Source organism: Ovis aries, chromosome 2 (genome assembly GCF_016772045.2).
Source record: "Ovis aries strain OAR_USU_Benz2616 breed Rambouillet chromosome 2, ARS-UI_Ramb_v3.0, whole genome shotgun sequence".
Classification (NCBI taxonomy): domain Eukaryota; kingdom Metazoa; phylum Chordata; class Mammalia; order Artiodactyla; family Bovidae; genus Ovis; species Ovis aries.
In genome coordinates this window covers 48856458-48880509 of record NC_056055.1, presented here as the reverse complement: position 1 = coordinate 48880509, position 24052 = coordinate 48856458, and the positions used below count along the sequence as shown (strand labels likewise).

Here is a 24052-nt window from a genome sequence, read left to right as displayed (position 1 = left end):
GGCCTGAGTCACATACCCACTGTAGAACCACACATTCTGCACGCCTGGAGCATCCCACCAGAAAGGGGCTTCCTCTCCTGTTCTCGGTTGGAGAGGGAGACGAGCTGGAGGAAAAGCTTTCACTGGGTCAGATGGAGAAGACAGAAAGCTATCAGCAGGGTACTCATGCTTTTATTTGGTTTTTATCTTTAAACTGTGGAGGGGAGAAAAGAAATCTCAGTGGGGTGCTTGCTTTTATTTCTATTTCATTTCTTTTCACTCTTTCCCCCTTTCTATACAGAAATGGGCTATCTTTGAGTGAAGAAAAACATAAAGAAAAGATTTTGTACTTTCTAAAAGAGGATGTAGAGAGTTAATATCTTTAAAAATATGTAAATGTCTATTTTTCACATCATGCACTTGAGGTAAAATTCAAAAAGCACAAAAGAGTATCCAGTGAGAAGAAAGTCTGTTGTCACCCAGCCACTGGCTTCCTTCCCTGGAGAGTCTCTGGCCTCAGCTTCTTGTGTATCTTTCTAGAGATATTCTAATATATATTTTATATATTTAATATGTATCCATATATGGACTTCCAATGGATAGCATGGCATCCGGTCCTATCACTTCATGGGAAATAGATGGGGAAACAGTGGAAACAGTGTCAGACTTTATTTTTTGGGGCTCCAAAATCACTGCAGATGGTGACTGCAGCCATGAAATTAAGAGACACTTACTCCTTGGAAGGAAAGTTATGACCAACCTAGATAGGATATTGAAAAGCAGAGACATTACATTGCCAACGAAGGTCCGTCTAGTCAAAGCTACGGGTTTTCCAGTGGTCGTGTATGGATGTGAGAGTTAGACTGTGAAGAAAGCTGAGCGCCGAAGAATTGATGCTTTTGAACTGTGGTGTTGGAGAAAACTCTTTAGAGTTCCTTGGACTGCTAGGAGATCCAACCAGTCCATTCTGAAGGAGATCAGCCCTGGGATTTCTTTGGAAGGAATGATGCTGAAGCTGAAACTCCAGTACTTTGGCCACCTCATGCGAAGAGTTGACTCATTGGAAAAGACTTTGATGCTGGGAGGGATTGGGGGCAGGAGGAGAAGGGGACGACCGAGGATGAGATGGCTGGATGGCATCACTGACTCGATGGATGTGAATCAGAGTGAACTCTGGGAGTTGGTGATGGACAGGGAGGCCTGGCGTGCTGCGATTCATGGGGTCGCAAAGAGTCGGACACGACTGAGCAACTGAACTGAACTGACCTGAATGGATAGCAGTTCTATTCTGCACCTGTTTTTCTGTTTGTTTCTAGTTAATACATCTTGTTGTTGTTGTTGTTCAGTTGCTCAGTTATGTCCGACTGTTTGTGACCCCGTGGGCTGCAGCTTCCCGGGCTTCCCTGTCGTTCACTGTTTCCCGGAGTTTGCTCAGATTCATGTCCATTGAGTCGATGATGGCATCTTCTGTTGCCCCCTTCTCCTCCTGCCCTCAATCTCTCCCAGCATCAGGATCTTTTCCAGTGAGTCAGCTCTTCTTGTTTCATATTAATACCTAAGGAATCACACCTTTTTAAAGGCTTCACAAGCGGACTTCCCTGGTGGTCCAGTGGTTAAGAGTCTGCCTTGCAGTGCAGGGATTGTGGGTTTAGCTCCTAATTAGGGAACCAAGATCCCACATGGTACAGCACAGTTAAGCATGATCAACTAAAACCTGAGGGAGCCAAATAAATAAACATTTTTAAAAAATAAATAAAGGCTGCATTGGATTGCATTGTGTGACTATAACAAAAGTTAGTGTTTATTTAACCATTCCCTGAGAATTCCAAGATGGAATGGTTTAGATATGTTCAGATACATTTTAAACAGTGCTGCAACGCATATTCTTTTAAGTTCTTTACATGTCACATAAGTAACTTTATCTGTTTTAAAAATTCATAGAAGTATAACCACTGCGTCAAAGAGTACATATGCACTTTTAATTTTGATAAATATAGTGAAAGTGCTCCTCCCACAGATGTTATCCACTTTACGCTTCTACCAGCAGTGCATGCAATGGCCTGTTCCCCCAAACCCTTGCTAAACAGAATGTTATCCAACATTTTGATCTTTGCCAGTCTGATCGGGAAAATGCTGTCTCTTCATAATCTTACCTTGTATCTTTCTTGTTCTGAATGAGGCTAAGTGTCTGTTCATATGTTTAATAGCCATTTTTTTTTCTTTTACTGTGGAAAGCATTTCCTATTCTTTGCCCATTTTTCCTTTTGGATTATTTTGTTGTTTTTTGGTCTCTCAGTCATGTCCCACTCTGCGACCCCATGGACTGCAGAACACCCGGTTTCCCTGTCCTTCACCATCTCCTGGAGCTTGCTCAAACTCACGTCCGTTGAGTCAGTGATGCTGTTCAATGGTCTCATTCTCTGTTGTCTCCTTCTTCCTTCTTTAATCTTTCCCAGTATCTTTGGATTATTGACCTCCTGCTTATTCATTTGTTTTGTGTATTAAGGTAATTTGTTTGTTGTCTGTGATATATGCAGCAAATATTTTTGTCAAGGTTGGGATTTTACTTGACACTGTGGGAATTTATTTTTGCTATGCAGAACTTAAAAAATTTGTGTGTCATTAAATTTAACCAAATTTGTGAATCTTATTTTTGCCTTCTCGGGTTTGCTATACTTTATGTTTTAATGCAAATTGCAAACTGGACAGAAAAAGCATTGGATTGAGAATCAGATCTGTTTATAATTGCCAAACCCCTTCCCTCGTTTAACCTCAGTTTTGCCTTCTTTCTGTAGACTGAAGAGGTTGAATTTCATTTATCTGTTCTTTTTTTTTTTTCATTCATTCATTCCTCAGCACTGAGCTGGATGCGGGAACGTAGAGATGAATGGTGTGGTCCAATGGAGAGAGAGACAAGTGACCCAACAGTGACCTGCAGTGTACAGGGGTCAAAGTGGGGGACCCTAGTGTGTTTTGAAGGAGGAGGATGTAGGTCAGGAGGTGAAACAAGGGATTTCCGGGGGGTGGGAGAATGAGGAGTTATTCTGGTAAAAATAGCCAGTGGGATGAGGTGGCGGAGGGAAGAACATTTGACATACAGGGGAGAGGACCTGCGATGGCCTGGGGCACTGGAGGGACATCATCAGGCATGCTGGGGAGTCAGAGTGCTGCCGGGTCTAGACCGAGAGGGCTGTCCAGCCAGGTGCCCAGGCCGCTGGGGACCCTGAGAGCACAGATGACCAGCGAAGCCATCTCATCACGGCCTCAAAGTGACCAGACTTGCCCTTTTGCTGAAGATGCAATAATCACTTTCTTTAGTGTGCAATATTTGCCATGACAGTTTTTAACAAAGAATACTACAAGGAATACTTCCGAATATCACCTAGTTTAAGAAACAACATCATCGCTGTAGTTGAAAAGCCCCATGGACTGCTCCCCAAATCTCACCTCTGTACCTCTCCTAAATGTTGGCAGGAACATGCTTCTGGTGGGTATGTAAAATAGCACAGTTGCATCTTAATGATAATTAAGATAATAACTGCATCAAAAAGAAATGATAATGATAGCATGTGATGTGGGCGTTAACTAATGCTAGAGTGGTAATCATATTGCAATATACAAGGGTATCAGATCAACACTTTGTTCACCTTAAACTTATACAATGTTATTTGTTGGTTATAGATCAGGTTTTTCTAAAATGGCACAGTTGCTTAAGAGAGCAATTTAGCCATACTCAGTGAAGTTACAGGTGCAAATGTCCATATCACTGAATAATTCCGCCCCTAAGTGGTGGACTCACTCGCACAGGTAGGCGCAAGGAGATGTGAATAAGAAAGTCCATAGCAGCAGTGGTTGTAATAGTGATGGGAAACCTCACTTTCCATCAGCAGAAAGATGACGTAATCCTCAGCGACTTACTTATACATAGGATACTGCTATGAAAACATGAGACTTGGAGCCACACTCAACAGGGATAAATCATAAAAATACAATGTTGAGTGGGGAAAAAAAGTTCCAGAATACATGCAGCCTGCCAACACTTATATGAGGTTAGGAGACAGGTGCTGCAGTGCTGCGTTCTGTTAGAGACATACTCATGTAGTAAACACACAATGGCATGCATGGGAATGATAAACACCAGACCCCTAGCGTGGCTGCCTCTGGGGAATGGGCAGGGGGACAGGATCAGAGAGTTCCTGAGAGCTTCGGCTGAGTTGATATTTCCTTTCTTAAGTGGAGTGCTGGGCCCATGCCTATTCCTCATGTTATTCTTGTCTTAAAAATGTTCATAATATATTTTACATAGCCCAGAGTTTCCCCAAATTACCATCTCAACGTGTAATCAATCTAACCAGATTAAATAAAATGACAATCTTACATTCCTTTTTTCAAACATTGCTTTTTCAAAATCCAGTTTGTGTCTGTTGTCCATCTGCAGGGTTCCTGTCCGCCTCTCCCTGGGACCTGCATTCTTATCTCCTCGCTTTAGGTGCATGTGGGTGCAGGTCACTGCAAGCCAGCCTGCAGCCTTCTCCCAGGGGTTGGGTGGCTCAAGTCTCACGAGTCTAAGTCCTCTCCAGGCCACCGCAATGGAGCCCTATATTTCTCCCGGCAAGGGGTGGTGGTTAAGAGCCTCTTTAGTCAGATGCTCTGGCTTTGGACCTCTGATGGGCTTACTTTGGGCTAATTTTTTACCTTCTCTAAGTTCTCTCTGGGGCTTCCCAGGTGGCGCTAGAGGTAAAGAATCCACCTACCAATCCAGGTGATGCGGTTTCAATCTCTGGGTTCAGAAGATGCCCTGGAGGAGGAAATGGCAACCCACTCCAGTGTTCTTGCCTGGAGGATGCCATGGACGGGGGAGCCCGGTGGGCTGCCGTCCGTGGGGTTGCAGTGGGGCACAAGTGAGCAACTGAACACACACACACAAGTTCTCTCAGGAACAGAATGGGATAATAGTGGCTATCCTCATAGCGTTGTGAGGAGTAAATGAACTAACATACGTGAAGAGCTTAGAGCCTGCTAAAAATGAGAGATCAGGGAATGTGGCTGATGCTGTCATAATGACGACAATGACAAAAGGGAGTTGACAATGCATGACAATGATGCAAATTTCAGTTGTCCTAAGGTCTGGGACCACTTCCTTTTGTCCCAGCTTTTCCCCCACATCCTGAGGCACTTGAACAGTAGACCTCACTCAAAACACAACACAACAAACCTGCCCACTTTTACAGAGAGAAAGGAGGGGAAATCCCTATGTTGATGTGGGGGAACATTGTAGAAATATTCTAGAAATATTCTTATACGTTTTCCAAACTGCTGATCATGACTTGTTCGTGGGTAATGAAATCAATTTAGTAGGTTGTTTCCAGTATGTTTTTAATAAAATAGAAGAGACAAACAATTGTTAAATGGAAAGGAAAACATCATAGTGCCTGGTGAGTATTAAAAGTAAATTATGTTTTATGAAACATCTGTTTCGGGGTTACAGATATATATTTGTCTAAACGTGCATATTGGGTGGCCATGCAAATATATTTCTTATTATGGGTCATTGTCAAAAAAGTTTGACAAACAATAATTAAAACGCTGCAGTGGTTCTTGAAGGATCCAATCTCATTTCTGGAGTATATTTCCTCATTTCCAAGCAGAGAGGAATCTATGTGTGAAGCACGGCCTTTTCTCTCCCTCCCTGCAGAATCAGCTTCCCGGGGCCCCCTGGACCTCACGGAGCTCATCGGCGTCCCACTGCCCTCCTCTGTGTCCTTTGTCGCTGGCTATGGTGGCTTCCCAGCCTACAGCTTTGGGCCTGGTGCCAACGTCGGCCGCCCGGCCAGGACCCTCATCCCATCCACCTTCTTCAGGGACTTCGCCATCAGCGTGAGGGTGAAGCCCAGCAGCCCCCGAGGCGGTGTGCTCTTTGCTGTCACAGACGCCTTCCAGAAGGTCATCTACCTGGGCCTGCGGCTCTCAGGCGTGGAGGACGGCCGGCAGCGGGTCATCCTCTACTACACGGAGCCTAGTTCCCAGGTGTCCCATGAAGCCGCCGCCTTCCTGGTGCCCGTGATGACCCACAAGTGGAACTACTTTGCTGTGGTCATCCAGGGCGAGGAAGTGACCCTCCTCGTGGACTGTGAGGAGCATGGCCGCATCCCCTTTCCGAGATCCTCCCAGGCCTTGACCTTCGAGCCCAGTGCGGGAATCTTTGTGGGCAATGCAGGAGCTACGGGGCTGGAGAGATTCACTGTGAGTTCAAGTCTTGCAGACGAGGAGGCTGCTGGACACTGCAGCAAACACAAGCTCTGTTCTTATTATCATTTTATCCTTCTGTCCTCAAAGAGGCATGCATGCTAGTGTAACGAAGCTAGTCTCGAGACTCAGAACTTAGATTCTATTCCTGAGTTTTCAGTGTAGCCTGATGATTTTAAACAGCAGCTGAATTCTCTGATCCTCTGTGTTTTCTTATCTGTGAGTGGGGATTAGAAAACTTAGGCTATAGGGTTGTGGAATCATGTGAGCTAGCCTGTGTGAAAGCACTTTGTCAGTTTTTAGGCCTTATAAAAAGGGTAAGGTTTGTAATATCTTTCAGTGATTTTATCTTTGGAAAAAGGTGACAGCTGCATATAATTTCTGCAAAGGTGGAAGAGCTGAGATGAGAGAGTGTGAGGCAGTTGCTCTCTCTCCTTTGGGACAATGTGCCTTGAAAAAATATCAGAAGACTGATTTTCCTGTCAAAATGGATTTTTATGAATGAGCCATTCTAAAGCAAATCCCAAGTTATTGTAGTCATTCATTTAGTCACCACTATTCTTACTGGGTTGGGAGGATCCCTTGGAGGAGGGAACGGCTACCCACTCCAGTATTCTGGCCTGGAGAATTCCATGGACTCTATAGTCCATGGGTTTGGAAAGAGTCGGGCGAGACTAAGCAACTTTCACTTTGATTCTTACTGCTGCTGCTGCTAAGTCGCTTCAGTCGTGTCCGACTCTGTGCGACCCCATAGATGGCAGCCCCCCAGGCTCCTCCGTCCCTGGGATTCTCCAGGCAAGAACACTGGAGTGGGTTGCCATGTCCTTCTCCAGTGCATGAAAGTGAAGAGTGAAAGTGATTCTTACTGATACCTTCCCAATTGATTCAAGACAGGACTGGGCTGGAGTTTGAGTTTATCTGTACTACAATGGAATATGGATTTTAAGAAGGTAGAATCCAGTGAACAGTTCTGAAACTCTCACCGGGAGATGGGCTTCCCTGGTAGCTCAGATGGTAAAGAATCTGCCCACAATGCAGGAGACCCAAGTTCAATCCCTGGCTCGGGAAGATCCCCTGGAGAGTGAATGGCAACCCACTCTAGTATTCTTACCTGGAGAATTCCATGGGCAGAGGAGCCTGGCAGGCTACAGTCCATGGAGTCACAAAGAGTTGGACACAACTGAGTGACTAACACCACCACCACATATGCAGAATGGGCTGTTGGGGGCAGGGAGGGGAGGCAGAGTGGAGGCAGAGAGCCTGGCTGACAGCTACTCTGGGGACAAGTCCTTCCAGCTGGGAAGCTTTGAGCCATGGGGGAGAGACACTTGCTGGTGGGGGAGGCGTGTACTTTAGGGTTCATTGCTGACAAGTTAGGGACCTGGGGACCTGTTAGGAGGCTGCTGTTATTCTGCACTTTGAATACTGAGCTCTCCAAGGACCTCTCTGGTTAGTGGGGCTCATTTTACATTGTCCCAGGGAGAGTGCCCTTTAATGAGAGCAGGCCTGGAGATGGCATGGTTTTCTGTTCATGGCCTCGGGCAGCCCTTCTCACTCCTGTCCTTTCACTGGTTCTGCTCTGTATAAAAACGGTCTGTGTCCCAGTGGGGCTTGTGCTGTAAACGTGGCCTCTGACCCCTCTGCTTTCCTCTAGGGTTCCATACAGCAGCTCGTCATCCACCCTGACCCCAGGACTCCCGAGGAGATGTGCGAAGCTGAAGAATCCTCGGTGAGTCCCCCAACTTCTCCCTATCGCCCCCACAGTGGGCCCTGAAGCCCCAGCAGCCAGAGAAAGGCCCAGCACCCAAGCAGTTTTTCACCCCAAACATCATGGAATCTCTGAAATCCCTTATCTTGGCAAGCTCTACATCAAGTCCTATTTTGAGCTTTTTGGCTTTGTTATTATTTTTGAGAACTTCAGCCATGTCTTTGGTGTATGGTGGAGGATTGGTGAGGTGGGGCAGCGGGGCGGGGGGAGTTGTGTTTCTTCTAAGGTGTTAGGTTCTTCCATGGCTGTGCCAGTCACTGGCCTGGTTTCCAGACTTCCTGCCAAGAAAGGGTGTCAAGATTCTAAAATAAAAGTTAAAGCTCCAAGATATTCTGAATGTAAATTCTTATAAAAACAAACCTAAATTTAGCTTTTATGCTTGGCAAATGAATCAGTTCCTCAAAAGGGGGTGGTGAGCAGAGAAAAAAAGATGGGTCCTTTTCCCTTTTCCTCCCTCCTCCCTCTCCCTCCAGGATTGACTGAGTACCTGCAAGGTGACAGACCTGGGGAGATGCTGGAGATAAAGAGATGAACTGGGGATTGTCGGCATCCTCACGATGCTCAGACATGTCCAAAAGCAGTGTTAGAGCTGAGTGTAATTGGTCCTCAGACCCAAATTCTACAAGTCAGGTGGGGGCAGGAAGGTGGAAGAGGAAGAATAGAAAGCCGGTCAGGAAGGAACTGATACCTGGTCAGTGACAAGCAAGAGTCAGCCAGATGAAGAAGAAAAGGTGGAAGGAAAGTCATGGGCCAGCAGAGCATGGCGTATTCGCGGACCTTCAGATCCTCTGTCTGTCAGCCCCAAAGCTAAGCATAAACTGCTTTCATTCATTCAGTAAAAAATGCTGCCAGTGTAGTTGGAAAGCCAGCCCCTCAGAGGTAGAACTTGGCCCTGGGAGAATATTTGCTCTCCTCGAGTCCATGATTCCAGCCTGGCATTCCCATGATGCTGAGAGAAGGGAAAACTTGTGTGTGTGTATTGCTTCATCCCCATGGTGCTATTAATACTGAACAAACAGAAACAATCCAAGGGTCCACAAGCAGGTTACAAAATCATGGCACACGGTGTCCTGGCTGCCATCAGGGGGCTAATTGTGAAGACTAGGTAACAAGGGGAGGATGTTCTTCAAAGGTAGTGGTTCCCAGTGAGAAATTCTGGTGACAGTCACCGCAGAGGGAGTGCCTTTTGATCAAGATAGGAGGGCACTTGGGCAAAATGTGAGTAGGTATGTTGGAGAGACTACATTGATTGTACTTTTTGTTTGTTTGTTTTGAGCAATAAAATGTGGAAGGAGCCAAAAAGAATAGCTAAATCACGTGCTTTCCCCTTCATCCCACTTTCTCTATACACCTCCATCTACTTCTTTCCTTTTACATGTACCCTGTTTCTCCATAGGAGTCTGTTTCTATGACTCCCCAGTTATAAACTTTTCTTCCCCTCTGCCCACATGATTTGTCTCCACACAGGCATCTGGAGAGACCAGCGGGCTCCAGGAGACGGATGGAGTAGCTGAGATCTTGGAAGCGGTCACCTACACTCAAGCCCCAGTGAGTACTGGGCACTGTGCTATGCCATCTCAGTCAGCTTTTAGAGGGCTAGGCATTGTCCAAGAGGACCCAGAGTCTTGGTCTGAAGTCTCTGTCCTCAGATCTGTGACTTCATTCGACAGCTCACCTGGGGAAGTCAGGAAAATACTGGCCAGTGGGCATTTTGCAAAATCCTCAGTGTAGGGGGCTTCCCTGGTGGCTCAGAGGTTAAAGCGTCTGCCTCCAATATGGGAGACCCAGGTTCGATCCCTGGGTCGGGAAGATCCCCTGGAGAAGGAAATGGTAACCCACTCTAGTATTCATGCCTGGAGAATCCCATGGACAGAGAAGCCTGGTAGGCTACAGTCCACAGGGTCACAAAGAGTTGGACACGGCTGAGCGACTTCACTTCACTTCACTCATTGTAGGGGAACGCCAATACCCAGGTGCCACCCTGTGCTGTGACCAGGGGAGGGCTTTCCAAAGGCGAACTCTCCTCCATCGCCTCCCAGCTGTGTGAGCTTAGGTGACTTACTCAGCCTCTCTGAGCCTCAGCCCCTCTTCCACCAAAAAATAATCAGAGTGCTAACTTGTGAGGTCCTTGCGAGGTCCGATGAGGCTGTGCAAGGGAAAGGTCTCAGCCCAGTGCTGGGCACAAGGGAAGTGGCTGTTGTTACACTTGTTCGGGGCTTTGGCTATGAGAGGGAAGTTGGGGCCCTCACTCCTGTGAGATGCAGAGCCCTCCTAGGAGCTCATTTCTGGTCCCATGGGAAAGGCAGCCATCCTCCCAGTGGTGTGGGCCTCCTCCCTCTTGGGAATGTGCCCTGTGGCCGAGACAAGGAAGTGGTTTTGAAAGCATTGAATCAGTCTGTGAAGAGGAGCCTGTTCTAATAAAAACACCAAGGAGCCTGTTCTAATGAAAACAGCCAGCAGTGTCTGAGTCACTGAACATGGAAACCCCAGCCATCTCCTAGACTGGTCTGGCTCAGTCTATGGACACATCTCTGATGGAAGAAAGCAGGGAGCTGGAAAGAAGGCAGAGGCTATAAATCATAGACCTCCGGTGACAGAGGTGTGGGTGGGGCAGAAAGGACCAGAGTCTGTTACTGTGAGAGGGGCTTAACGGTCACCTCTTCTGTTCAGAGATGTACAGAAAACTGCCCTTGGTACTACTGAACAAACTGTGAGGTCCAAAGAAGGGAAGAGACTGGGCCTAGGGTGTGTGGCTGAGCTGAGGCTAGAGCACAAGTCCCATTATGCCCCATCCAAGGATTTGGCCATGACCTTGTGCTGCTGGCCTGGGTGGTTTTGCAGGGGTGCCCCACCCCGGGACCACAGCCAATCTGGGGGTAGCTGTGATGGAGAAAGTGAAGGGTCCAAGGTTCCTGCCTGGGTGGTGACTCGGGGTAGCTGTGCCGAGCAGTGTTGCAATCTGATGAGCCCACATTCCTTGGCCATCCCACTGGCATGTCCAGGACGTAGGGCAGCAGGGCACAGAGCCATGGTCCTCTAGGCTTTCTGATCTGATGCTGCCCCCCAGTGTACCAGTTCACAGCTAGGAGTGAGGCTGACTCGGGCAGAGAGACTAATAAGCCAAGGTGGTCCTGAGGGATGGACATGAAGTGGGGCTTAAGAGCACGGGACGCCATGGAGGTGGAGGCTGGTCAGGCACGGCTGTAACCTCCTTTGCAGGGCGGTATTTTCCTTTCGTTCCTTGGAGGAGGCACCGAGGTACACGGGAGTGCAAAGGTTTGCCTGAGGGTGTGCAGTCTGGAGGCGGCAGAGCCAGGTTTCCAGCCTGGGTCCAGGCCACTGTCAGTCACGTCAGCCTCAAACTAGGGACTGCCCCCTCTTTCACCCTTCCCTAGAAAACTCCCCTCCCTGGCTCCCCGCCCCAGGACGGGGGAATTTCCCTTTTGGGCTCAGACATTCCCCTCCCTTCTCTATCTGGCTTTTCTCTTGGAATGAATCTCACTTCCCTGTCCTCACCCTTTGCAACCTGCCACCCTCTAAGATACAAACCATGACCCTCAGACTGAATCATGGGCTGCCTGAGTGGTCAGGGACTTAAAAAGCCAGCCCCTCCTCACCTCCTTCCCCATTTAGGGTAGGAGTCTCTGCTGCCCCATTCTTCCTCCTGCTAAGTCAGTGTCTGCTGACACACCTTTCCATTTCTGGAAAGTTCTGTCTTTGCTGAGTTAGAATTAATACCCTATGGTTCTCAGCCCTGGCTGTGCATCAGAGTCCTGAGTGTGTATGTATCTGTGTGTGTATGTCTGTGTGTGTATGTATGTGTTTATATATAGTGTGTGTATGTATGGGGGGTGGGGTGGGCAGAACTAGGAGACAGTCTTTAAAAGAGCCCCTTGCCTGGGCGCATGCCCAGACATTCAGATTCGTGAATGAATGGAGTGAGATCGAGGGTCTGTCTCACACAAAGCTCTGCAGAGGATTCTCCGCATCCAGGACCTCTCTTCCAGCCACACCCAAGGCTCACAGATCCCTAGCACACCCCGCCCTTTCACCCCTCGTCCATGCCTTGGCTCCTGCAGTTCCATTTGCCAGGCGGGCCCTCCCCCATCCCATCTCTACCTGGCCAGTTCCCACTCCTTCAGGGTCCAGTCCAAAGCCCCTCACTGGAGGCCACGGCCACGCTCCCCTCCTCACGTGTGGCTCTCCATCCTGTAATCTCACAGCGAGTAGTGTCTGGGTCTGTGTCTCCCGGATTGTGCAATAGTTCAAGGACAGACGCCCTTCTTATTAATTCATTTCCATATCCCAGGGATCAGCCAAGCCATGGAACACAGTAGGGCCTCAAGAAATATGTGTTGAATGAGGGCCAGCAAACTACCACATTTTAATTTAAAATTAAAGACTCAACATTCCCATTTTGTCACAGGCCACACTGGTTCTCCATCTACACTAACCCCTGAAAACCAGCAGCAGCCTGTGGGAGGCAGGACCCCTGACCCTGACCACCAAGGGTTAGCTCACCAGCTCTGCTTTGAACCCAGGCTTCATGGTTGCCTTAGTGGGAGTTTGTCTAAAGAGGTTTTTCGCTGACATGCTGGAGTCAGTGATTCCCTGTAACTCCGCGTTTGCCACATTGAGTCACTAAGCTTAGCCCACCCTTTCCTGACTGTCCTGTGTTTCCTGCACGCTGACCTGCCCCAGCTGCCTCATCTCAAATCCCACGTCCCTTATGAACCATGTGAAGTGGCTTCCCCTGGACCCTTGGCAGGGAGAGGAGACGAAAGGACCTGCCTGGGGCAGAGGTGCTTACTGCTCTGCTGGGTCACCATGCAGCTGCTCCTCCCAGCCTCTCCTTGGAGGGGAGCGTGTCTGTGTCCTGCTCCCACTACCCCTCCTGGTTCCTGCCTCACCAGGCTTCTTCAGTGCATCCTCCTGGTCTCCTGGCCTAAACCTCAGCCCCCCAGATCCATGCTCTCATTAACACCAGCATGAGCTCCCTAAAGTGCACAGCTGCCCGGATCCCCCCATCCTGATACCCAAGGGATGCTGTTTGTTGCTCCTTTACAAGCCCAGACTTCTCACCTAAGAGCCAGTCCCGTCCCTCTTGCTGCCTCCCCAGGCTTTATCCCCCTGCCACTCCTCCAGCCCTCTCCACGCCCAGGTTGTCAGGCCCTGTCCGTGCTTTGTCCCTTCTTACCTCAGTGCCTTCCTCCATTCCTGCTTTCTGAAACGGTTTATTCTTCAAGGCTCAACTTCTTGAAGCCTTCCATCCTTGCTCTCACCTTGGAAACTTTAGAGTACAGTAAACGACATCTGTTTTTTAGTACAGAAATATTCCATATTCATTATTGAAAAAACTACAAGTGCAGATGAGCAAAATCATAATTATTACCTTTAATATCAATACCCAGAGAAATCACATCTAGTGATGTGGATGATGGCTACCATTTATGGGCTCATGCTCTGGACCTGGCTCTGTACCAAGCACCTCCATGCATTTTATACCTTTTAAGTTGTTATTATTGGCCCCATTTTATAGGGGAGAAAGTTGAGGCTCAGTAAGTTATATGACTTACTCAACATAACATAGTTAATAAGAGGAGAGTTGGGATTTGACCTGAGTTTGATTATGAGAACTGAACCATTAAATCCTAAAGTTATGGGGCCCATAAGAATCTTCCTTATTCTGATGGACCAGAGACTCATCATTTATATACTAGGTTCTGACATTAAGGACAGAGCCTTCTGTTATTAGTCAGGATAAGTAAGTGATGGTTGTGGTAAGAAATTTACCCTGAAACCTTAATGTCTTAGTTATTTCCTGTTCTTACCACAGATCCAACACTGGTCAGCAGGATCCTTCTGTTCACCCCAGTCCCTTAAGCTCAGAAAATGGTGAGACAGTCTGACCACTGATGAGCCCTGGGTCACAGGAACTCCTATTTGATTCTGGGTCTGGGGATGACCTTTGGCACCCTTTATCAGGATTTCTACCTAGGTCTCTGAACTGTTGTTTCCAACTATTGGTTTTTTTGTTTGTTTGTTGTTTCCTAGTTGGCAAAGGTGGTTAAGATATAGGTTGGCTTTGGAAAAGCTACACAGAAACTGAAGTTTCCTAGAAAGAAAACCATACCTGCCTTTTATTTTCATAGGCATGCATGATTAGTATACATCTGGGATGGGATTTAGCCAGCTTTCACTGAACACAGCCCTCTTCCCCATTGCTCCCTCTCTTCCTTCCTTCTCCCCACTCTCCTTCCCTCCCTTCCTCTTTCCCTTCTTTTCTTCCTTCCTTCCTTCCTCCCTCCCTCCTTCTGTCTCCTCCCTCTAACACATCTTTACTGAGCACCTCCTCTGTGCTGGCCTGGGACGCAGGGATCACAGGAATGTGATCTCTGTGCTCCAAGAGCTTCATCCAAGAGTAGCAGAGTCCCACTGTTCACTGAACAAAATTTAATTACCCCAACATGCACCTTTTTCAGGGACTGGGGAAGATCAGTGATGACCCAGGTACACAATAGGCAGGATAAGGCTTTCTGGGTTTATTCATCTTTTGTGAAGATACTGTTTTCTCCAGTGATACTCACTGCCATCTTTTCTGTTCTCATGCCAAGTAAGTCCTTTTGGGTCTCATTTTTCCTCCCTGCAGTCTAAAGAAGCAAAAGTTGAACCCATACACACACCTCCAACTCCATCCCCTGCCTCTGAGGATGCAGAGCTTTCCGGTGAACCTATACCCGAAGGGACCAAGGAAACCAGCAACTTGAGTGCTGACCCGCACAGCAGCCCCGAGCAAGGCAAGTCCCTGGAGTCCTTCATACTCAGTGGGTTATGTTGAGTGATGACTGAGTGATGTGTTTATGTATAGATGATGTGTGTGTGGAGCATCTCACTTGACTTTCCCTTCAACTTTGAGTAAGGAGCTGCAGTCATCCTCACCTTACAAATAAGATGGAGAAGTCAAGTCATGGAGAAGTGATGTCACCCAGCTGAGATTGTACAGCTCATAAATGGCAGAGCTGGCGTTTAATCTTGATACCAAGAACTTTTAACCCACAGACTCCATCCCTCTAGGAGGGCCTGGAGTGTGAAAAGCTTGTGATCATTGTGACTGTTTATTAAATATCTACTGTGTGCCAAGTGTTATATACTTCCTCTCCAATCCCTACAACACATCTCCTAGTTGGTAGTATTAGCCAGGATTTTACAGATGGAAAAACCGATGCTTGAAAAGGTGAGCAACGTGTCCACAGTCACACAGCTAGTGAGTGGTGGAACTGAGCCAACACTCAGGCCTGACTCCAGAATCCCTACTCTTTCCAGCCTTGGCCACAAACTCACCGACTCTCAGAGGATCAGGCCATCTAAACTCCTGTTGGCACTTAGCGGAAACTAATGGATGGCCAGAGAATGGCAGACACCCCGGAGGTTATCAGCAAGCCTGGCCTCCTGGTTCCCCATCCGAGGCTCTCACCATTGCTCAGCCACACAGAGGAGCCCCGGTAGAAGTCCAGGATCTGACAGGTCCCCTGAGCAGCAGCTGGACATGTGCCCATAGCCTGAGATCAACCTGCGTTTTCTGCCCTTTATCAGAGGGGTAGCCATTCAAATTGAAGTAAGTTGTAACCAACACCAGAGCACCGAGATTTAGGCACAAGACCCCCCCCACACACACACATTCACACGTGCAGCCCTAGAACTGGTTACACAGAAGATTTAATTACCCAGGGACGTGGTCGTGGTGAACTCCGTAGGAAAAGCAGCTTTTAACACTATATGTGTGCTATGACCCTAAATTTGAGTATATGTTACTTATATCTATATATTGCCACATAGAGCTGTGTGTGTGTTAGTATGTGTGTGTGTGTTAGAATGATATACAATAAAATCTTGTGAGTAGTTATCTCTGGGTGGCATGATTATAGGCGGTTTTCATTTTCTTTTTTCTTCTGTATTTTATAAGTCTAAAAAGATGACTTAGATGGTGAAGAATCTGCCTGCAATGCAGGAGACCCAGGTTCTGTCCCTGAGTCAGGAAGATCCCCTGGAGAAGGAAATGGCTAACAAATCTGGTATTCTTGCCTGGAGAATCCCCTGGACAGAGGAGCTGGTGGGCTATATATAGTCCATGGGGTTGCAAAGAGTGAGACAAGCCTGAGCAACTAACACTTTTACTTTCATCAGTAAATGAATGTTATTTTAGCAAGTAAACTTGGGAAGTCTGTTCATGAGAGAAGGTATATAGTACTGAATAAAAAAAATTGTATACTAATTTAATAAAGTCACAATACCAGCAAGGAGTCAGGGTGTAGCTATGGAAAGACTGCTGGCTGAGAGTAGACACTTTGGACGAAAGCCTTGCTCAGCCACTTATTTGCTGTCTGGGCAAGCTACTCAACCTTTCCAAGCTTTGAATTCCTCCTCAGTCCACTGGGAGCATTCACAACCCCTGCCTCCCGGGTAGATGAGAGGGTTGAATGTTGCCGCTACATTCGATGCATGATACTGCCACTGCAGGTATGGAAGTGGTTTGTGAGCTGCGGATGCTGCTCTCCAGGGGGTGATTAGGATCTCAGAGAGAGGAGCAAGGAGAGGGCAGAGACTGCAGGGTTGGGAGGCGAGGCCTCTCCTAGACTGAGAAGTGAGTGCGTAGGAGGTGGGACCCAGTCTGAGCTCGCCTCGCAGCTCGCCTGTTCCCAGCATCTGCCAGATTCCTTCTGTGGCAGGGAGAGGCCAAGCGGAAACAGCAGAGCTGGCTAGAGATCTGTAGAGGAAGGAGCTGGACCCCGAGCCCCAACTCTGGCTAGGGAAGGCCTCCCAAGAGTTGTATTCCAAGGGTTGCTGACACCATCCCGGCACAGGACATTTGAGCCACCCTCACCTTCATCCTTCAAGGGGTGGGGAAGCAGAGGCCTGGGGTCCATCTGGCTGCTTGCACAGCACCCTCTGGTGGCCAGAGTAGGGAGAATGAGAGAGTGACTGGCGAGGGGCTGATGACTCCAGGACACTCAGTTTTTTAAAGTGCACATGGGCACAGGTTCCCTCGAATAGTTCAGCACCTCCCTTTGACACCGTCCTTACTGCGGGATATGGCTGAGCACAGCATGTGTGTAAACGGCTGGCTTCAGGGCCCCTCCCAGCCTCTTGTGTGGGACCTTGTTCTTCCTCTGCAAAATGGGACTAATAATCACAAGGTGCTAATATGCAGATCAGAGCAGGACACATGCCGTGGGGTGACAATGGGGAGACTGAAAACGTGGGACTCCTACCTTGGTTCTGCCCACCGACTGTGAGGCGGTGGGAGGTCCTTGTAGGGAGCACTGATGGGCCAGCCAGAGGATTCCAGGAAGGAGTGCATGGCACGAGTTAGCCTGCGACCTAGCCCATAACAGGCAGGCAGTTGTGTTAGTTTAATGTCTTTTTCTTTGCTTTAGGACTCCATTTGTTTTTTAAATTGCAAAAGAAATATGTGCTTGCGGTAACAGTTCAATCAATGCAGAGTTGTACGAACCAAAAAAAGGGTAGTTTCCTCTCCTGTCCTCTGGAAGAAACCAATATTAAGTACTGTGGTTTAGCCTAGTATGTGTGGTTTATCTGCACACGCATATATGTGTATGTATCTATATATTTTATATGTTATGTATAATAATATATTAATTATATATTGATGATGATATATCTAATGATAATAAAGCATGTATTCTCATACACATATTTTTTTCCTTTTACAAATATAGAACCACACTAACAATGAACATTTATCCATTGCTAACTGTATGTCAGGCACTGTCCTCAATGCTTTTCTTATGTTAGCTTAATTAATCGTTGTAACACATATTCTTCAAAATGACCCTATGAGATAGGAATTACAATCCCTTCTTTTTAGGCAAGTCACCTGAGCCACAAGTTAAATGACTTGCCACAGGTCACATTCCTAGTAAACGGCCGCGCTGGGTTCTCACCCTACAGTTGATGCTGGAGCCTGTAATTAAAATCACCTTGCAGTACTGCCTTTCGGCATCTGTCTTTCTGCAGCACTTTTTCCCTCTTATTCCTGTATTACAAACATCTTTTCAAGTCATAGATGAAAAGAAACCTCATTCTTTTTCACTTGCAAAGTGCAGTTATTCATTGAAAAACACCTGCTTCCTGTAGGGTCTGGTGAGATCCTGAATGACACGCTGGAGACAGTTCAGACTGTGGACGGTTCCCCGGCTACAGACACTGGCTCAGGGGATGGGGCCTTCCTTCGTGTCACCGAAGAGGTGAGTGAATGGTAAATTTCATGTAAGTCAGTAGTACATTTGTTTGCTTATTTCAGACTTGATGGTGACTTGTCTTGGGCACTGCAGAAGGCTGCAAGAGTTTTAGTTGAACACCATGGAGACTGTCTCCCTCTTTCTGGTACAGAGGAGGTGGGAGTCCCAGGGCCCCAGATGCTCCCCAAGGATGTGCCAGGACCGGGAGGAGACGCAGCTCAGGCTGGTCCTCAGGCCTCTCCAGAGGCGAATACTGGGTTCTCAACACTGAACCTGACTCCCTCCTATTGTGAAGATGTACAGCCTCTTCTGCCCTTTGAGCCCCTTCAGGATAGAATCAGATTTATTGCAGGTGTGTCCTCTGTATTGTTTGGAAATTGGCTTTTACACATCCAAGGCCAGTTGTTTAAAATGCTGGACATGGGAGGGTGCCAAATTAAAACATATTATGTTTCTCACCTCTGTGTTAGTAGCTCAGTCGTGTCTGTCTCTAAGACCCCATGGACTGTAGCCTGCCAGGTTCCTCTGTTCTTGGAATTGTCCAGGCAAGAATACTGGAATGGGTTGCCATTTCCTTCTCCAACTCAGAACCTTCTTACCTCTGGCCTTTGCTAAGAATGGTGTGTCAGCTCATTCCTTCCCTTATCCTGGGACGAAAATTCAAGACACTTCTCTCCCAGTCACTGTCTGGTAAACAGCCTATTTTCACAGGTATTTCCAAAATCCAGTCCAGCATAATATCAAAAATCCAATAAAAATACAGATACAACCAGGAGCCAGGCAGGGAAGGAAGCACAGGAACTTCCTGTCTATTTTCTTACTTCTTTCTCCTCTCTCTCATCACCACCCACCCCCCAGCAGCTGTTTTCAACATCTGCAGAGCCTGGCCCATCTGGAGAAAATGGCACAGTTTTATGTGGCTGGTCAGACTGTGATCTGGGCCTTTTATGGGGAAGATGTCTTATTGTTGGAATATTTTCTCATGGGTTTTTTTGTGATTCCCCAGAGGTCCTCCTGCAAGGGATCTGGGACCCAAGTCCATTTTTGACCTTTTAACTTCCTGCTGGGCTTCCACCCTCTGGTCACCCTGAACCTCTAGGGGGCCCTGTGGGTTGAGTTCATCTCAGGATGGCTTTAATGGCTCTTTTTGGAGTGGTTGTTATCATTCTATCACCAGGAAAGCAACAGCAGGACAGTTATCTCTCTGTCTCTCTGTCTTCACTCTGAGTCCAGATGGCTCCCTGCTTTTGCCTTTGGTATTTCCCTAGAGGAATCAAACACCAGTCCCTTTGTCTCCCAAAGTCCAAAGACTATGTATTCTGCTTAACAAATGGTGGAGGGTGGGGGGAAGCCACAGCACACAGAAGATTGTCTCTAGAGGAATCTTTTTAAAATAGCTTTTTAAAAATTTATTTATTTATTTTTGGCTGTGCTGGGTATTCGTTGCTTTCACTGGTTATGATGAGCCAGGGTTTCTTCATTGCAGTGCCTGGGCTTCTCATTGTGGTGGCTTCCCTTTTTGCAGAGCACAGTCTCCAGGGCAAGTGGGCGTCAGTAGTTGAATTCCCAGGCTCTAGAGCACAGGCTCAGTAGTTGTGGTGCACAGGCTTAGCTGACCAGCAGCACATGGAATCTTCTTGGACCAGGAATCAAACCTGCGTCCTCTGTTGGCAGGCTGATTCCCATCCACTACGCCACTAGGAAGTTGCCGAAAGGAATTCTTATTCTCTAATTGGTTAGCCCCTAAATGAATTCTTTCCCTTTTCTTACATAGCCTGGAGGCAGATAGAGGGCGAATACCGATAGGATAGGATAGAGCTGATTCTGTTTCCTTTCATTGTCTCTGTGCTTGTCCCTCGTAAGTGGTCTGGCTCTTTTTTTTTTTTTTTTTAGAGGTTAACAGAGGTTATCTGAAGCCTCTTGAATTATACTTGCCCTTTGGAACTTTAGCTGACACTGAGTCAGAATAAAATCTCATTTTAACGACTTATTGACCAGAGATATATTAATGTGTCTTTTGTTGCCCAACCATTATTGACTGGAGTGTTTCAATATTCACTTATATAACAAATCGCCAACCAAAGGCTTCAGTTTCTGCAAAAATCCCCTGGTCAATAATATGTTAAAATCCTATGACATCATCTTTTCTCTGTTTTGGGGGGACAATAATTCTACAAGGATTTACTGTTACACCGGAAAAGAGTTCCGTAGCCCAGTGGGTTTGGGAAATGGTCCTCTCTGTATTCTGGTTATAGGCTCTAAGTCCTTCAGCAAAGAAATCTAACTCTGATCAGGTTAGTGTTTTTAGTATCAAAAGAACTATTTTCTGCAATGAAACAGAACAAAACCCCACCCCAATTTTTTTTTTTAAACAAACCTTTGTGAAACCGAGATAAAACACAGTTGGTTTGGTGACACCAGCAGCCAAAGTTGCTCTTTCATCATATCCTGCATCTTCTGTGTGACCTTCAGAGAATCTGCCTGTGAATTTCCTAAGGAAACTGAGTCACAGGGAAAGAGAGTGGTGTCCAGTCTTGAGAAGGCTGAGGAGGACAGGATTTCTGCCTACATATCTCTGAAGCACTATCATGGGGGAAGACATTCACCCTGTTCCTATGCTCCTGGATGGGCACACAGGAGAGGTCACAGGGAGGCAGACGGGGCTAGACTGAAGTGTCTAGTACCCGAGCAGTTGTCTCAGGAGGCAGCGATCTCCCAGTCACTGGTATGGCAAACAGATGCTTGGAATTAGGTGGAAAACACAGGGGCCTTGCAGTCTCTCCTGCCACAGGGATTCTGGGGGCTTTTGTGGAGCTGGGGCAACATCATAGATAAGAAAATACTTTGAGGAAAGAAGCTACAGAGATGCAAAATGCCAGCCATAGCCATCTTGATCAGGGCTATAGGCAAGTGATCCAGTCCCTAGTGATGTCTTTGTTCCCAGAGTCCATACACAGAAGATTTGGCAGCCACAGCAGCAGCCGGGGAGGCCAAGACGCCCATCAGCACTGCTAGGGAAGCAGAGGCCAGCAGTGTGCCCACCAGGGGACTGACCCTCTCCATGTCCATCGAGCACCCCGGGGAAGGGGTCACTCTGGTAAGCAGCTCAGAGTGCATGCTCTGCTTCACTTGTTTCTGGAGTTTGGCAGCATCTCAGGTGGGAGCAGTCACTGGTCTTCCTCACCTGTTTGCAAAGTACAGAGCGATGGCTTTGTGGGGCCAAGTCCAAGTAGACTCAGATTTGGAGGCCTGGACCTCTGTTGACTGATTCAGCAGGTGTTTGTGGAGTACTGCGCTATGCTGGGCACCAGGTAAAAAGGACAGATCCATCCCCTGGGGACAGACAGGGAAGAGGTATGATAGGAGAAGCACAGGGGAGCACCAAAAAGGGGGCCCAGAACCCAGAGTTGGGGGTCCAGGAGGCCTTTCTGGGTAAAGGATGCTGAAGGGGAGGCTGGGGGATGCTTAGAAGTAGCCTCGTGATGGAAGTGAGACAGGTGTTCTTGGAGGTAGGCCAGTAGGAGCAGAAGCTGGAGGCAGCAAGATGAACACAAAAGACCTACCCAGGTGCAGCATGCCTGCAGGGCCAGGCGTGAGCAGTGGGCAAGGGAAACTCAGCTGGAGAGGCCTCTGAGACCACGGGTGCTGTGAAAAAGAACCTGAACGCTCAGCAGAAGTGGGGAGTCACTGAAGGGCATTTCGGAGGAAGTGATCTTAGGATCACAGCAGGATCTTAGATCCCTTGACTCCTAAGTAGGGAAAGAAGGAAGTAAACAAACTGGGAGGTAGGCAGGTGGGTTTGGGGGCTATGTCGAGGTCTGGAACAAGAATGTTGCCTTGCTGTAGGAGTAGTCAGTGATGTCACCTCCTGCCAAGAATCCCAGTGAGTAAAGGCCTGGAAAACATCCATCAGATCTGTCACAGTGATGGTTGGTGACCTCAGGGAGGGCAGTTTCAGTTCTTTCCAGCCATACCGCAGCAGGTCAGTGATGGTGGCCCTGGTGATGTCTTCCTATTCAGGCTCCAGAAAACGAAGAAGGTTCAGCAGCAACAGCAGCAGGGGAGGCCGAGGAGCCCGTCAGCATCGCCAGGGAAGCAGAGGCCAGCAGCGTGCCCACTGGGGGACTGACCCTCCCTATGCCCACCCAGGACCCTGGAGAAACGGTCACTCTGGTAAAGAGTGTAAAGTGCTGGAAGGCTGTGGGTTACAGCTGGGAGCAGATCCCAGCCTTCTGAGTGGGCCAGTCTCCATTCTGTCCAGCAAGTCCAGAAGAACCTGAATGGGGAGAGGGCACCTGACAAATACTCCCTCAGAGGTGGGGTCTGCCGGTGCCCGTGAGTGTGCTGTGGAGAGTGCTGTGGCCCCTGGGGGCATGGGGACAGCGCAGGGCTGATGCAGGGCTCGGGAGCGGGAGTGGAAGAGTGCTGGGTGTGAGTGGAGGAGGTGATGGTGGCCACAGCCATGCCCATTTCTGGGCACAAGCGCAGGTGGTCAGAGCACACTGGAGGGTCCAGGTTCAAGCAGGCCCTGGCATGGTCCAATGGCCTGGCCAGGCCTTCTCAACCCTCCTTTCAGGCATCATGGAGAGACGCTCCCATCTCTTGAAGGCAGGATGCAAGGATCCGAGGACACTGCAAGACCTGGAACACTGTCATAATGGCTGTCCTGCATGTCCTTCAGACTCAACAGATTCAAATCTAGACTCCTTATTTCCACTCCTGGGTTCCTGTCTCAGATGATGGAGTCCTCATCCATCCAGAATTCTCTTCCCTCTTCCATACTTCTCACATTCTGTCCTGTGTCAAGTCTTGTTGATTTTTCTGCCTCAACATATCACACTTGTGCCTCTTTCTACCTTTCTCCAGTGCCAGCCCCCTGGATCGAGCCACCGCATCCCCAGCCCAGACGATGGCTAAGGCCTCCCCTGGCCACCTCCACGCTCTCTCCCAGCTCCTCCTGGTGGGGGCAGCTGTCTGTGGGAGGCTTCCCACTGTCCTCCTTGCAGTCCCTGCTCCCCCACCTGGCCGCCACGGCTTGCAGGGTTCAGCCTCGGGGCCATACCTGGGGCCACTGTCCCTGCTCTCAGTGCTCCAGACTTACTGGCCTTCTTTCAATTTCTGGAATGTGCCTCACTCCTCCTTGCAATCCTCCCACCCCCTCTCCTATCTGCCTGGACCTTTTCCTCCTCCTTCTTCCCTCCTTTAATTCCTGCTTATCCTTAGAGTTCAGCTCAAACATCACTTTATTAGGCAGGTGCCTCCCAGGCTGTGAAGCCTGCCTGTCAGACACGTTCACAGTACCCCCGAATGTCTCCTTGGAAGGCCTCATCACAATTGTAATTAAGAGTAGACTGGGTAAATTGCTCATTTCTGGCTCTCAGCTAGGCTGTGGGCTCTGTGAGGCTGGGGGGCACACACATCTTGCTCATAGATCTGTCTGCATCCCTACAGATGCCGGGGACTCAGTAGATGTTTGCTGGGTGTGTGAAAGGAGGGAGTCGTCAGGCCGTCACATACCAACACTGGTCTTTGAGATCCTTCCACACATTTGTTCTCAGCCTTTCACCTCTAGTACTAATGTCCAGACAAGGAAACTTTACAGTGGGGAGGGCATGCCCCTGCCGGGTGATGGAGTGCCCCAAGCCACTTGGTGGTTGCATGGATTATTTTAACTAACTAATCGTCACTACCACCTGCTCTTCCTTTTTCTTCCTCTTCTTCTTCACCTTGCTTCCCTCCCCTCTTCCCTTTCCTTCTTCTTTAAAGGCAAATCCCCTGTCACAGGGTGAGAAAACTGGGG

The 24052-nt window shown here is 48.2% G+C and overlaps 1 protein-coding gene across 9 annotated transcripts in view; it reads left to right on the top strand.

Annotated features, from left to right (window-relative positions):
- COL15A1 (collagen type XV alpha 1 chain) overlaps positions 1-24052 on the top strand; it is a 102134-nt gene that overhangs the window by 28211 nt on the left and 49871 nt on the right. For all 9 annotated transcript variants that reach the window (XM_060409271.1, XM_027964396.2, XM_060409270.1 and 6 more), the window contains exons 4-10: positions 5675-6222; positions 7880-7954; positions 9461-9541; positions 14643-14790; positions 18149-18258; positions 21197-21349; positions 22273-22425. In XM_060409271.1, coding sequence (XP_060265254.1) covers positions 5675-6222; positions 7880-7954; positions 9461-9541; positions 14643-14790; positions 18149-18258; positions 21197-21349; positions 22273-22425 — 1268 coding nt within the window. The remainder of the gene's footprint in view (positions 1-5674; positions 6223-7879; positions 7955-9460; positions 9542-14642; positions 14791-18148; positions 18259-21196; positions 21350-22272; positions 22426-24052) is intronic.